This window comes from Parasteatoda tepidariorum, chromosome 4, assembly GCF_982258835.1.
Source record: "Parasteatoda tepidariorum strain Cologne lab strain chromosome 4, Ptep-v5.0, whole genome shotgun sequence".
NCBI classification, from domain to species: Eukaryota; Metazoa; Arthropoda; class Arachnida; order Araneae; family Theridiidae; genus Parasteatoda; species Parasteatoda tepidariorum.
Genome location: NC_141758.1, coordinates 26,514,610 through 26,530,847, shown reverse-complemented (window position 1 = coordinate 26,530,847; position 16,238 = coordinate 26,514,610). Strand labels below are relative to the sequence as shown.

General features: G+C 30.7%; 1 protein-coding gene and 1 long non-coding RNA gene across 2 annotated transcripts in view; one reads left to right on the top strand and one right to left on the bottom strand.

Annotated features, from left to right (window-relative positions):
• The window catches only part of LOC107457210 (CKLF-like MARVEL transmembrane domain-containing protein 7), a 103,963-nt gene that overhangs the window by 68,578 nt on the left and 19,147 nt on the right, over nt 1-16,238 (top strand). The window contains exons 3-4 of the mRNA XM_043052448.3: nt 7,512-7,685; nt 10,888-10,986. Of these exons, the coding sequence (XP_042908382.1) occupies nt 7,512-7,685; nt 10,888-10,986 (273 nt within the window). The remainder of the gene's footprint in view (nt 1-7,511; nt 7,686-10,887; nt 10,987-16,238) is intronic.
• LOC147810822 (uncharacterized) overlaps nt 6,403-16,238 on the bottom strand; it is a 26,239-nt gene continuing 16,403 nt past the window's right edge. Inside the window, exons 2-3 of the long non-coding RNA XR_015432974.1 lie at nt 10,781-10,978; nt 6,403-6,565 (exon numbers count right to left, since the gene is read on the bottom strand). This is a non-coding gene — a long non-coding RNA (uncharacterized LOC147810822). The remainder of the gene's footprint in view (nt 6,566-10,780; nt 10,979-16,238) is intronic.

Below are 16,238 nucleotides of genomic sequence, written 5' to 3'. Positions count from 1 at the left end.
ATTAAAGAGTTTTAACTTACTGAACAAGTTAGTTATTAATTTTAAATAAATTAATAATTAGAATGAAGAAAGAGATGAGTTTGTACAATGTTCGCTATCAGTGATTTTGACCGAAATTAATTTCCATATTTTTCATCGTGATAATAATAATTATTATTTTTAACCTAAAGCATAAATGGTACCAAATATTTTTAAAATATTGTCGTAACAAGGAGTTTTCTGAACAAGATACTTACGAAAAATATTTTTCGAACCATTTTCCATCTCAAATTCAATAAATTATTCATGAAATTCTTTCCCGGAATAATTTTGAGATTAATTTTGAAAGCACCTTATTCACTCAAGTGTGTGAACTAAATAGTTAACTATGTACTTTTTTTTAGCAAATGCGTAAAAGTGTGAGCAACAAATATCAGTTGAAAAAGTTTTTTTTTCATTTAATTTAAATATCAAAAAATTTTCAAATGTTCTGATTTTTTATACATTTCCAGAAACATTGATTTATTTTAAACGAAAGCTAGGATTGGGAACAAGTTTTAAATTTCTTATCACTTACTTAATTAGTATGTTAAAACATTTGGAGTGAAAAGGATTAATATTGCTTTTTTGAGGTATTTCGTCATATCTCTGAAACCATTTAATTAAAAAAATTTGTACACAATTGAAAACTTGTTTTTGTAAAGTAAATCAATTAAAATACATTTCTTTATAAATATTTCGAGACATTTTGCTTTAACTTTGAACACTTCGAAAATTGTATTCCTCTCAATTCTGTAGTTATATTTATCGTGTATTTTGAGTGGAAATTTAGCATAAAAGAAAGTCGAATGTTTTTCATTCATTATCCTTTTTACAGCGCTGAAAAAACTGTCCACCCTGAATAAATTTTGTTCTAATGATCGGATTTTCAATCTTCGACACAATCTTAACAGTTCGAGGAGGTGACCTCAAATATGCTAATTAATTAGTGCAAACGATATCTTAAGTTACGAAATTAGATAGACACAAGCAGGGTTTTTTCGAATAAATATTCTTTTTTTACCAACGGATTCAATTTCCTAAGCCCCAAAAAATAGGGATTACCGCAATCGAGAAAAATATGGTCTCAATGGTTTGGTCAGCAGGAGAATGGTACAAAATTTGGACCTATTAATGTTAATTTCATTTTTTGCATATTTCTCAATGTCTCGATAACTTTTTAAGCGAATTAAGAATTTTTTTGCACAGAGGTAATTCGTTTGTTCAAAGATAATACATGCAAAAAATAACTTTCAGTAAATATTTATAATTTTTTTATATATAAAAAATATGTCGATTTCATGTAGAAAAAATATTGAATTGTTAAGCACACAATTTTTTACATCATTTTAAGGAATCTAAATTTACAAAATTGGTCAAATAGTTAAGGAGAAATCGAATTTCAAATACAGGACTTTTTTCAAATTCAATTTCTCAGGATCTGTTCCATCGATTATGTATTCTGCCATGTAAATTTATATTACTTAAAATGATGTAAAAAATTGTATACCCTACATTTCAAAATTTTTTCGACTGTTATTAAATTAAATAATAAAAATAATAAATATTTACTATAAATTATTTTTTGCATGGAATTATCTCTTTATAAATGAATTTTATAATTGCGTGTAAAAATTTATCAATTTACTTTAAAAGTTCTCGAGATATAACGAAATACTCAAAAAGAAAAATTAACGTTAAGGGATCTAAACTTTGGACCGCTCTCCTGACCGAAGTATTCGGATCATATTTTCCAGATTGCCGCTATCCCATATATTTTTATGCTCAGAAAATCAAATCCATCGATAAAAAATTCATTTTTATTCGGAAAAGTACGTGCTTGGATCTGATCTCGTAACTTAAAATTTCGTCTATACTAGTTAAGGAGCATATTTGAGGTCACACCTTCGAACCATTTAGATTGAGTTCTAGATCGTAAAGATCCGATAATGAGTTTAAATGTCATTCAAGATGTTTCGTTTATTTTTGTTTATTTATTTATTTTTGCACATGTACATTTTCTTCAGTCACACAATCTTTAAATAACGGCAGAGAATGTGATTTTCACCTCTAAATCAATAGTTTTAAAAAATGTCTCAACTTATAAATACCATACAAATGTGTATGATAAATCTCAATTAATTAAATGTAATGTAACTTTTTCATTATTCTTAATTACTACATAAGAATCATAAATTCAAAATTTTAATTTTTCATATTATAGAATATTTTAATAATCACGACTGTATACAGACGTGATTTTGTTCTCCATGAAGCGAGGTAAATCTCATACTTCTTTGACAATATATTTTGCCACAGTAACCTAATAAAATATACCCTGGTTTTATCAAAGTTTTGTCAAACTGACCAAACATAATATGCATGACAAATTCACAAACAAAATCAAACTTTAAAATATTTATTAAAAATCAAACGACCAGATTCAAACGATCCCTCGACTCACGATTGCATGTTGATGGTATTTTTATTCCGCGCAGCGAGGTATATCTTGTTCGTCTTTGACGATATATCTCGTAAAAGAAACCAAATAAAACATATCCTAGTTTTCTCGAAGTGATTCATTAAAATGTACTTTAGTTTTGTCAAAGTGACCAAATGAAATACACTCTGCGGCAAATTTACAAACGAAAACATACTTTAAGACATTTATTAAAGCGAGATATACTTCGTATTCAAACGATGTAAATATAAACTATATATATTTTGTCAATGTGACCAAAACAATATAACCTACTGATACTTCGTATTCAAACGATCTAAAAATAAACTATATATTTTGTCAATGTGACCAAAACAATATAACCTACTGATACTTCGTATTCAAACGATGTAAAAATAAACTACATATTTCGTCAATATGACCAAAACAATATAACCTACTGTAACAAATAAGCAAACAAAAACAAACTTTAAAATATTTATTAAAGGAGGATGCCTCATATTCAAACGATATACCTAGATGGGAAGTTCTCTCTTAATGATAGTGGTGCACTGGGAATAATATACATTAGTCCTTCTAATCACTAACGGATCGATACTCGGTGGGACAACGATAGAAATCAGGGAGAGGATATTTAAAGACGGATATTAATGACACTTCTTCATCAGTTCTGTCATCGATGAGAAGAGCGAACAGAGATAATATTCCTCCAAATGAGATGCATGACCCATTTTACCTTTGTCTATAATCGATAGGATATTATTTGGAGATGGAAACAACTGGTGTCGTTAAAGTTCAAATGGTAATGGCAATTAAGGAAGTAGGAATTGCCATTTTGATTTATGTGATTATGATAGTTAGGCTTAAGAGTATTGGAACAACGTTTTTAAATAATTATAATAATGGAATTAGCGTCTCTAATCTATTTTGAATAAATCACAATGTAATAAGTATCTTTTAGTTAAAAAATTTATGCTCACAAATAATAGTTTCCAGAATAATAAATATACATACGATATACAAATATAATAAATAACAGGAGCCGTGATGGCACTGAGGATAAGAGCTGCAATAGTGTTATACTTGGTCCTATACTCAGTGGTGACTTTAAGCCTAACCAACTTGTTTGGGAAGTAAACACAGCTTGGACACAAATACGGACCACATTTTTACCGTTGGTCACGAAATTATGGATCCTTAAATTTTACGTTTCTCTCAGCCAAACAAATTAGCTACCGTGGAAGGAGCTTTACTTTAATAATGTTTGAAATAAACATAATTTTTCGACATGTAAGACCAACTACTAAATTTCAATATTAATTTGGGATTAAAAATTTCAACTTATCAACAAATAATTTTAAAAAATGAACAGCATGAATGTCAGTCATAATGTTGTATCTTAATAATACACGATATGTATATATCCTCTTATAAGATTGACATAAATACTAATATCATTACAAAATCATTCAAATTTAGATCTACAATACAATTCTTACATTTTCTACATCTTTTAAACGGAGACATTTCAAAATTACTTAAACTACAGAAAAATATAGACTTTATATTAGGACTGTAATTTCTTGTTCCATCAGCATGACAGCCTAGTATGGAACAGGACCGTCACAACAAGTCGTTTCCACCTAGCTCGATCAGACGCTTGGTTATTTCATCTGTTGATGAACATAGTTTTAAAGATCTTTTTCCACACTATCAATCCACCTTCGATCTTTCGGTTGCCTGGAAACTTCCGAAAAGTCAGCTTCTTTGTTACCATCTTATTTTTAATAGATGTGATTGATCCAGCAATCTTATTCTATAGAATTTATTCACTGAAATTATATGCGGTTGTTTAAATTTTATGTATGATTCAATATTATCACGAAATAATTATTCAGTTCATAGTTGTACTATAACTAACCGGGGGGGGGGGAATTTATGTTTTTATAACTTATTTTTAAGAAGGGCAGAAAAGCCATAACTTATTAGCAAGTAACATACATGCAGGTTAAATTTATACATTTTTAAAGAAGTCGCATATTTGAAATTCGATTTTTCAGAAACTATTCAACCGATTTCGTTCAAATTTGGTATATTGACATGTAAAATTACATACTTTAAAATGATATAAAAAATTTTGTACCCTACAATTCAAAATTTTTTGGACTTTTATTAAATAAATAATGAAAAATTACAAATATTTACAAAAAAATTATGAATTAGCTTAACACGCTCACGCCGGGAAAAGTGAAAATACTGGTACGGGAAACTAGAAAATACTGGTAGAAGAACTAATTCAATATTATATAATATTCGGGAGGAGTTAATCTATTCTCAACATTAACAATTAGCTGTAAAGAAATTTATCACGACGAAGAAGCAATTCAATATAAAAATTGCATCCGTTAAAAACAATTGGTAGTTATGGATTTTTATTATTCCCGGAAAAAAACTAAAAAATGAAATTTATTGTTACCAGTTTTTACTCCGGTGCGCTGCCAAGATGAGAAAATCTGGCGAGTGTCACCCCGGTGTGAATGTGTTAAAAACTTCTCGAGATACGGCGTAATACTCAAAAAGTAAAATTAGCATTAAGGGGTCCAAACTTTGGATCACTCTTCTGACCAAACTACTGGGATCATATTTCCCAGATAGAGGATACACCCTATATTTTTTTTTGGGGGGGGGGCAGAAATCCAAATCTGCTAAAAAAAGGTTTGTTTACTCAGAAAAATTATGTTTTTATGTCTAATTTCGTGATTTAAAATGTCGCCTGCACTAATTAATTAGCATATTTAAGATCACCCTTTCGAACTATTAAAAATTGGGTCATAAAACGTGAAGATCCGTTTATAAGATCAAAAGTTATTCAGGATAGTCCGTTTTTTTTTGGGGGGGGGAGCACTGTAGACATTGCTTGATAAAAATTAAGTGTCACATTGCTGATGCCCCAAATGAAACATTTTTTCCCCTTTAAATAGTGAATGTAAAATTGTTGAAATAGCGTGAATAGGTGATTAGATATGATTTATAGCGTATAACCTAATTGTGGACTTTTCAGATCAGTGTCCCCACAACCAGGAATATTTTTAAGAGTGTTAAAAAACGTTCCAAGAAGCTGTTCGAAATTCTAATAGTTTTAATTACACTGCAATTTTAGAAACTAAGTTCCTTTGTTCTCATCATTTAGATCAGTGTTCCTTAACCTTTTTTAATATAATGGACCCCTTTTAAAAAATTTTAAGAATTCACGGGCCACCCCCCCGCGAAAAAAATAATTGCAAAAAATGTCATTTATTAGAAAACATTTAATTTTATTATTTTAATAGTATACAAAACTTTTAAAATTAAAATTTTTAATGTGAAGGTTGGTTGCTTTTCCTTACTAAACAAATTGAATTGGGGGATGGTTTTCAACAAAGCAAACGGGCATATCATGTTCAACATTCAATCGATTTCGATGTTATATTTTTATTGTCACAATTGTGGAAAATCCAGCTTCGCAAAGATACACTGTAGCAAACGGAATTATAGCTGACATTACTCGCTTTACAAGCAATGAGTAGGCTTTCAAACGTTTCAAAAATTAGGAGTAGTCAGCGGACCCCCAAAATATAACTCATGGACCCCTTAGGGGTTCATGAACCACAGGTTAAGAAACCCTGATTTGGATCCATTTGATTTTATTTACAAATTAAGCTTAGGTGCGTAAAAATTCATTTAAAAAAAACTTTATTTTCTATTCTTTTCTATCACTTTTTAATTTTTCACCAATTATTGCTATTTTGTTTATATTACAATCTTTCAATAATATTGAATAGCAATTGCAATTAAGAAACATTGTAGACCAATTTATTTAAACAACAAACTAAGTGAAACGACTAGTTTAAAATATGAAATATACAAACTTTATTTACCATTTTTTTCTCAGAAGTTTGAATTATGTTATTATAATTGTCATTCGCAGAATTACAATGATCCACATAAGAACTCCTTTACTTCATTTGCATTCCACAACCCCATCGAAGCACCACACAGATCAAGCTGCCTATGATGGTTACCCAGATATTTCATACAGTTCAGTTTCTAGAAAAATTATAAAAGCTAGTAATTTCCCGGTGTACAGATTTAAAGTCTAGCAGTTGACAAACCTAGTTCAACAAATATTACAAACTACTAAGAATTTTTAACTAATTGCTTTTAAACATTTAGCATCCACTTATTTTCAAACTTCCTCAGATAGAGGAAGGACCATAGGTTTATACCTATTGTCCGCTACTCGATACTTCACACACACACTAACTCTTATTACTACCATTATTTTAACAGCCCATGGCAACGCCTCCTGTAACTGAAAGCCTCCACTCGATTTTTTTAGGTAGTTTGATGAGACCACTATGAAGGTAAATCAGTTTGCGAAAGAGCCATTTAATAAAAATCTAGTAAAAATAAGCAAGTGGTTGCAAATATATGCCTAAAAATTTATTTAATTTATGAATATTATTGGTTTATCTTATTTATTTGTTAACCACTATAGATTCAATTCTCAAATGTATGCGATGAATTTCTTTCAATTACTTTTGAAGTAGAATTTGGGTTCATGCTCACAACTGGCTCACTTTCGAAATAGTCTGCCCAAACTACTAATAAAAAACCGTGTGGAGACTTTCTGATGAAGGAGGTGATGCCCATGGGCAACTACCACAGATGAAGAAGTGAGGTATACCGCGTCGTGGACAAGGACTTCGCAGCAAGCATCAGTTCAATTTTTGAAACAACAAGGAGCTACATGTCGCTTTATCTAGATTGTACAGTTTGTCTCACTTATGCTTTTTATGTCCAAAATGACAAAAAGAAATTATGATTTTGCTGTTCCAAAAAGAACTACAAAGACGTTTTTGTCTACTATAAAAAAAAAGTGTTTCAGTACTTGTGTCACTTCAAAAGTAATTTTATCAGTGAAACAAGATTAAGTTCTGTATTGTATAATATTTCTTGTTGGGGATATTAATAAGAGCAGTTAAATTTTTAGGTAAATAACATAATAGGCATGATCTGTATCATGGCTTCTGGCTGTAGTTGGTGCTCGAACAGTAACTGGTTCAACTTCGTCGCGTCTACAGGCCTCACGGTCACATTCGTGCTTTTAGTCTTCTACTTCTTTCACATCATCGAAAAACTAAAGTTCGTCCCTTGGCTTGCGATCGTAAGTAATATATCCTTCATATTTTCAGTGTATGTTGTCTCATAAATGTGCTTTTTTTAATTTTGTATAATTTTTAGATAAGTTTCTCATCATGCGCTGCTATTCTCAAAAAGTCTCAATAGAATCACGTGCTTTTATAATATTGATATTCTAGATAACCCGGCATCTACTTACAAAGGCATATCCGACCCACTTAGCAAATGCAATGCCATTCCATGGTGAGTAATTAAGTTCTCCCGGTATCAAAAATTGGAGATCTCACCCCGGTTATACTTCCAGTCTGTTTCCGAATTGCTGATGAATAAAAGTATTATTTTTGTGCTCTGCTCTTATTCCGAACGAAAAATAAAATGTATATAGTGTTCTTTTTACTTTGTTTCAACAAGGTGGTTCCGCGGCAGGATAATAAGAAATTATAATTTACTACGTTCTTTTTATTCAAGAATATGAATTAAATTGCTTTTATGTATTTCTCCCAGTCATATATGTAGTTCGTTCACCAAGAGTTGGCACTCGGTTTCACCTCCTCTTCAAGAGTTCAATTCCACACGGGAGTAAAAGGAAAAACGTCTCCGCTCCTAAAATTGAAACAACCCTTAATGCTCGCCAAAGGCAAACAATGAATTCATTTTCAGTCACTTACTTCGCTTTATCTTCTGCTATAATACCTTTCATTACTGTAGCTAATTAAATAAATTGTATCAATATGTCTCAAAACTGACAAATTATTCACTGAAAGGAACGAAATGTCATCAAATTTATGAAATATTTAATGTTAAAAAAATGCACATTAAGATTGCGAAATAAATATTTTAGTCATCCGATTGCCAAATATCAACCTTGTTCAGGATTGTTCACATGCTTTTCCCATAAACAGCGAAATAGTATCGTTGGATACCACGTGATGAAGGCGGAGGCAAGTGCCAACTCCTGGTAAACGAACTCTACATATTGAGAAAAAGCTGAACCTCTTTGTTTAAGCGAAATCGTTTATATTGATTTAAAAGAAAGGTTATAGGGGTTTCTAATCGTCGTTTTTAGTTCTGAGAGAATAATAATATTTGAATTGAAAGAAAAAGGAACATAAGTTGTAAAGTAACCAATGAATCAGTATTTCTTAAACAGTCACGCATTTTATAAGATCAGTCAAAACTATTATCAGATATGTTTACTTACCCTGCTTTGTGGAAATGTTTTTTCTAATGGTAGCAAATTTGATTTTTGATTAAATTATTCTTGGTTTAAAAAAAACTGATTTAAAATGTTTTATTTACCAATCCATATAAATAATTCGAATACCATTTTATTCCAATTAATTTGTGGCAAGTCTGTATACACTTATGATTTTCCTATAAACAAAGCCGATTATAACAGCATAACAGCCTATTACGCAGACGATACCGGTATTATTATTAAATCCAGAAACCCAAATCATGCTCTTCAAAAACTACAAGACCATATAGACGAAATAGAAGACTGGTGCTTAAAATGGAAAACTGCAGTAAATGCTGGAAAATCACAAATATTAATTATACAAAAAAGAAGAATTAAAATACTTCCACAACTTCAACCAAAAATGTTCAACATACCAATACCAATAGTTAAAAAAGCAAATTATCTTGGCCTTATAATCAATAGCAAACTCACCTGGAATGATCACATCAAAAGCACAATAGATAAAGCAAATGCAGCAATAATAGCCATACAACCATTAATATATAATCAGAATATGTCACTTAAACTAAAGAAGCTACTATATACAGCAATGATCCGCCCAATACTTACCTATGCCTCACCTGCCTGGACAACGATACCTCAACATCTACTGAAGAAATTAAACCAATGCCAAAACAAGATCCTTAGAAAAATAACCTGTGCAAGATGGTTCATCCGGAATACCAATATACATGCAGATCTCAAAATACCAACTCTATCACAGCATATATACAAGCTAAATGCAGATTTTTTCGATAAAGCCATAGAATGTAAAACAGCAAATTTTAATGAAATCTTTAAATTTGAAAATTATATCAAAGATAAAAACTACAGACCAATAGCTGCACATTTCACCTCCGACGCCTCATATCATAACTATCAAAACAAATAATTTCATCAACTTTTCTGAAAATAACGTTTACTTATGCTGATACAATTCTGAACAACTCCAAAATCAAACAAACACAGTTTAGAGCAAGCTGCTCAATTTATTTTTGATTCCTCTTTAGTTATTCAAGCAAAGAGCTTGAAACATTCATAAAAGCAACTCCATTGCCTGCTCACATCATTGCTCAACCAAAACTGTTATAAAATTCCAGATGAATGGGATAGGGGCCGCTTCGCGGCCCAGGTGCCCAATAAAATCAAAACACTAGGACTAGGCAAGTCTGTAAGGCATTATCAGAATTGACCCAAATTCTGCAAGTTTTAGGTTTTAATTCCTTACTTTAATTTCTATAAAAAAAATTTCTGATAGTGGAAACAGTTGGCATCCTTGTAAAATAACAATAAAGTGGTTCATAAACAAATCTAGTGATTTCTAGACTGCAAACTTCTGTTCATTTAAAAATAAGCTGTTTAATTTTAAAAGTGCTAAAAAAATGAACAAATTTTTTAGAAATAGTGGTGGATAAAAATCTACTAAATTGAATTTATTAAACCAAGAATCATAATTAATAAACTACCACTTGAAAATATTTATTCGCTGTCCGGAGCAAGTTGGCATCTCTGTGTAAATAAATAAAACTATTTTTGTGTGTTCTATATTGCGTTAATTTCTTCAAACCATTTTAGTAACGATAATCATATAAAAAAAAATTAAGAATTTTCTCGAATTATGTGTTTTTTATAATCTTGGCTTCGCTGGTCACCGTACAAACTCAGTACCGGTCACCGGTGACCCCCATGGCATTCAACGTGTTAAAACAAGAACCTTCCCCAGTATCAAAACATAAAATGACTATTTTGTGTTTAGACACGGAGCAAGATTCTTGTTTATTGCACCGAATCTGTAGTGTGTCCATTTCTGTACAATTATTCACAGTGTTTCGTTTTACCCATGTTACTTGGCTTCTAAAAATCCTACGTAATATACCTACATGTATTCTTCTAAACAGAAACTAAATTTTGTATTTTCCAAATCTGTAAACTTGAAGGAACGTTTCTCTAACTTCTAAAAATGAACTAATGATTGGTGGTGTTTCAGGAACTGCTGTATGCCGCGACTTGGACATTATTCTACATGATTGCGGCACTGGTTGTTGCTGTCAAAGGAGGACGAGATGATGCCTGGGCTGCTGCAGGAGTGAGAATATATAGCCTATTTATTATACATATTATTATAAATACTTTATTATGTACAGGTATTGAACAAAATTTCGGAAACACTTCTATGATAACTATATATGTGAAAAAAAAATCTTTCCTTTCGCAGTAAATATTTTGGAAGATTTTACATTGTAAAACTATAAGTAAAACTTGAATGATCATGTTTTATAACAGTCGCTGAACAACCGACCCAATTTTTGGGTTTACGACTACTAATGTTCAACTCCGTAGCCTTGTAATTTTGAGCCCAATCCAGAACACAAGGGAACTCCTGGATTGGGAGAAATTTGCCTTCGTGGAGGACTTTTTGATGGAACTAACCCGCATTTGCATTATCTGGCGAGGAAGATCACGAGAACCTCCCACTGTTAGCTTGATGGCAAAGAGATTTTAACCCATGATCCGTCTACCACTAAAGATATATCACATCAGCACAGTGGTCGGTGCAAGCAGGATGCAGAATTCGTATCGACCGGCCTTCGCCAGGATCGAACCCCAGTTCATCTGATTGGTAGGCGATCGCTATTTTAACTGAGCCATCGCATCCAGAATGATCATGTTTGAAGCTTTTAGAAATGACGTCAATTTTACACATACAAAATTTGGATCGTCCAAAATAAGGAGATGAAATTAATAAATTTATTCCAGCTTTAATACCAGCAATTCAATAGGATAATTTTAAAGGATTGTAGTTTATATTGCAATAGTAATAGTGTTTTCATTATTGAGGTGTTAAAAAAGGAAATTAGCTTCTTAATTCCTGAGCTCATTTTGATCGAGGCTAAAATTTTGCATGTGTGAAAAAGGCATCCAGTATGATTTCTAAAAGCTTCAGGCTCATGATCTTGCAAGTTGTGCCAGTAGTTTCATCACCTCCTACATCAAAAAGCCTCCACACGATCTTTTATAAGTAGTCCGCGCAGACTGTTTAAAAAGTGAACCAGTTGTGCTCATGAACCCAAAACCTTTTATAAAAGTAATTGAGAGAAATTCATCATATATATTTGAGAATCGAATCTGTTGTGGTTGACAAGTGAATAAGGCAAACCAATAATATTCATAAATAAAACAAATTTTTAGTCATATATTTGCTACCACTTTTTTATTTTAACTAGATTTTGGATTAAGTGACTCGTTCTGAAAGTGGATATCTTTCACAGTGGTCTGATCGGACTACCTATAAAAAACCGTGTGGAGGCTTTCAGTTATAGGAGGCGTTGGTAGTTTGCCATGTAAAATCTCCCAAAATATACACCACGAAAAGATTGTTTACATAGAGTATAAAATAGAAGTGTTTCGATGTTTTTGTCATACCCATGTATATTACTATCTACACCTTATTATATACTTTAGTATAAATTATTTGCGATTTCATATGCACATTCTTTAAATTTGTGTGTTTAAAAGTTACAAAACTTAACACGCATTAAATGTTACAAAGTTAACATAAAACAGTACTTAAACTTGTACAGCCGAGAACAAAATAAATGCATTACTTCATGTGAAGATTTCATCGAAACATTTGCATACCAGCCAACTCTTTTGGATTTTCCGGAAGATTTTATTTTCATATTTAAAGTGGTAGTAAATATATACTATTTTTTTCTTTTATAAATTTAATTTTTAAATGATTTTGATCACCACTATTCTTACAAAAATTAAGCGCATATATTAATATGCGTTACTATCATGGTTGTCAACTTAAGGTATCTCAAATACAACGTATTTTTATGCTTAAAATTGAAGTTTTAATTCCATTTTAATACCACTGAGAAAAATGATAATGGAAAGGATTAAAAGTTGGCAGGTATGTGTATGTATTAAAATGCTTATTTAATTCACATAGCATTTTCTGGAGTTGGATAAATCTGATGTTTGTAACGAGTGAAAGAAGTTTTGTTTCGAATTATAAATTAATTTTTACTACAGTGAAACGTCTCGAGAGCAACCACTCTCTGTTCCACAGTAAAAGTTTCGTTAATGGACGTTCTTAGGGGTTGACGTCTTCCTCCATTGACTTCAAAATGTTATCGATGGTACATGATTTTTCACAAACGATTTTAATTTTAGTCAGTTTCATTTTATTGGAGCGGAAATACCACTTGTGTTGACGTCATGGAAACCAGATCGATGAATAAACTTTAGCGTTAATGGAAATGATCCCTACTGATATGAATATGAATAAATACAAATTTACCAATTATGAAGGATAGAACTATTTTAAATAAATAAACAAATATGTTTCTAAGTTCGCGTTCAATTTTATACCATAAAAATTAGTTAACTTTAAAGCTTGTTTGCTTGTGATGCTTAGTTTTTTTTCCATCTAAAGTAACTTTTATTCCCAACTTTTTCGTCCACCATTTTGTAAAGAACAATTCGTACTGTTTACATTTACCCACTTTCATAATTCTAACACGAAAAAAACAGTGTTCACAACTTTCTTCAACTCATTCCAAAATGTAGGAAAATGTCTGGGGGAAAAGTTTAACTGAATGAGATGAAGACAAATTCGTTATTCGAAGTATCATATTAAATGTTTAAACAAAATGTTTTGCCAATGAGAATTATACTTTAAACATATATAAGTTGTAAAAAAAGGAAAGCTTTGATGCCAAAAGTAGAAGGCATAAGTTATCTGTGTTTGGGAAGTCTTACAATTCCTCGACATACACAAACCCAGAAAATTTGCATGTAATAAGTTTGTATTTTTACGAAGTTTGAGGTGTGGATAGCACAGCTATGATTTCATACATTGAAACGCAAAAGACATCATCGGTCTTTTCAACAAACTCTGTTAAAGAAAAACGGTTTTCATCTCAACCTTTGCACTGCAATTTCCCCATTTTCTCATAAACAGCAATAATAGAGCTCGTGTATTTCAAATGATCGGTTTCCTCAAACTCCCTTTGCCATCAACTAAAACATACATTCTGTTTCCAAATCCTGGTTTCAAATTCCACTAGAGCCTCTCTTTTTTAGCTCCGCGCCGATTACGCGTGTCAGTGAAATTTATGGCTTCATCATCTATATCCTCAAGTAACAATGAAGTTCCACTTTCTCTTTTATCCTTGTTATCTTTAACCATTTTTCTTTTCTTTTTTTTTTTGAGTTTTTTAAAGTGTCAGGCAAATTGTTCATTTCCTTGTCAATTTTTTTCTTTTCTTCTTTCTTTGATCATTCTCACTGTGAACCAAATTTTCATTTAAGTCATACACTGTACCTTCTGGGCAACTTTTATCAAAAATAAAGAGTTATGAACAGTGTTCACAATTACCCCCTTCATTATAAAGGTTTTTAGTTAAAAGTTTCACTTTCTCTTTTATCCTTGTTATCTTCTACCCTTTTTTCTTTTCTTTTTCTTTTTTTTCATTTTTTAAAGTGTCAAGTAACATGTTAATTAACTTGTCAATTTTTTTCTTTTCTTCTTTCCTTGATTTTTCTCACTGTGAACCAAATTTTCATTTCATACACTGTACCTTCTTGGCAACTTTTATCAAAAATAAAGAGTTATGAACAGTGTTCTCAATTACCCCCTTCATTCTAAAGGTTTTGTTAGTTAAAAGTTTCACTTTCTCTTTTATCCTTGTTATCTTCTACCATTTTTCTTTTCTTTCTTTTTTTCATTTTTTAAAGTGTCAAGCAAATTATTAATTTCCTTGTCAATTTTTTTCTTTTCTTCCTTCTTTGATTTTTCTCACTGTGAACCAAATTTTCATTTCATACTCTGTACCTTCTTGGCAACTTTTATCAAAAATAAAGAGTTATGAACAGTGTTCACAATTACCCCCTTCATTCTAAAGGTTTTGTTAGTTAAAAGTTTCACTTTCTCTTTTATCCTTGTTATATTCTACCCTTTTTTCTTTTCTTTTTCTTTTTTTTAATTTTTTAAAGTGTCAAGCAACATGTTAATTAACTTGTCAATTTTTTTCTTTTCTTCTTTCCTTGATTTTTCTCACTGTGAACCAAATTTTCATTTCATACACTGTACCTTCTAGGCAACTTTTATCAAAAATAAAGAGTTATGAACAGTGTTCTCAATTACCCCCTTCATTCTAAAGGTTTTGTTAGTTAAAAGTTTCACTTTCTCTTTTATCCTTGTTATCTTCTACCATTTTTCTTTTCTTTCTTTTTTCATTTTTTAAAGTGTCAAGCAAATTATTAATTTCCTTGTCAATTTTTTTCTTTTCTTCCTTCTTTGATTTTTCTCACTGTGAACCAAATTTTCATTTCATACTCTGTACCTTCTTGGCAACTTTTATCAAAAATAAAGAATTATGAACAGTGTTCACAATTACCCCCTTCATTCTAAAGGTTTTGTTAGTTAAAAGTTTCACTTTCTCTTTTATCCTTGTTATCTTCTACCATTTTTCTTTTCTTTCTTTTTTTCATTTTTTAAAGTGTCAAGCAAATTATTAATTTCCTTGTCAATTTTTTTCTTTTCTTCCTTCTTTGATTTTTCTCACTGTGAACCAAATTTTCATTTCATACACTGTACCTTCTTGGCAACTTTTATCAAAAATAAAGAGTTATGAACAGTGTTCACAATTACCCCCTTCATTCTAAAGGTTTTGTTAGTTAAAAGTTTCACTTTCTCTTTTATCCTTGTTATCTTCTACCATTTTTATTTTCTTTTTTTTTCATTTTTTAAAGTGTCAAGCAAATTATTAATTTCCTTGTCAATTTTTTTCTTTTCTTCTTTCTTTGATTTTTCTCACTGTGAACCAAATTTTCATTTCATACACTGTACCTTCTTGGCAACTTTTATCAAAAATAAAGAGTTATGAACAGTGTTCACAATTACCCCCTTCATTCTAAAGGTTTTGTTAGTTAAAAGTTTCACTTTCTCTTTTATCCTTGTTATCTTCTACCATTTTTCTTTTCTTTTTTTTTTCATTTTTTAAAGTGGCAAGCAAATTATTAATTTCCTTGTCAATTTTTTTCTTTTCTTCTTTCTTTGATTTTTCTCACTTTGAACCAAATTTTCATTTCATACACTGTACCTTCTTGGCAACTTTTATCAAAAATAAAGAGTTATGAACAGTGTTCACAATTACCCCCTTCATTCTAAAGGTTTTGTTAGTTAAAAGTTTCACTTTCTCTTTTATCCTTGTTATCTTCTACCATTTTTCTTTTCTTTTCTTTTTTTTCATTTTTTAAAGTGTCAAGCAAATTATTTAATTTCCTTGTCAATTTTTTTCTTTTCTTCTTTCTTTGATTTTTCTCACT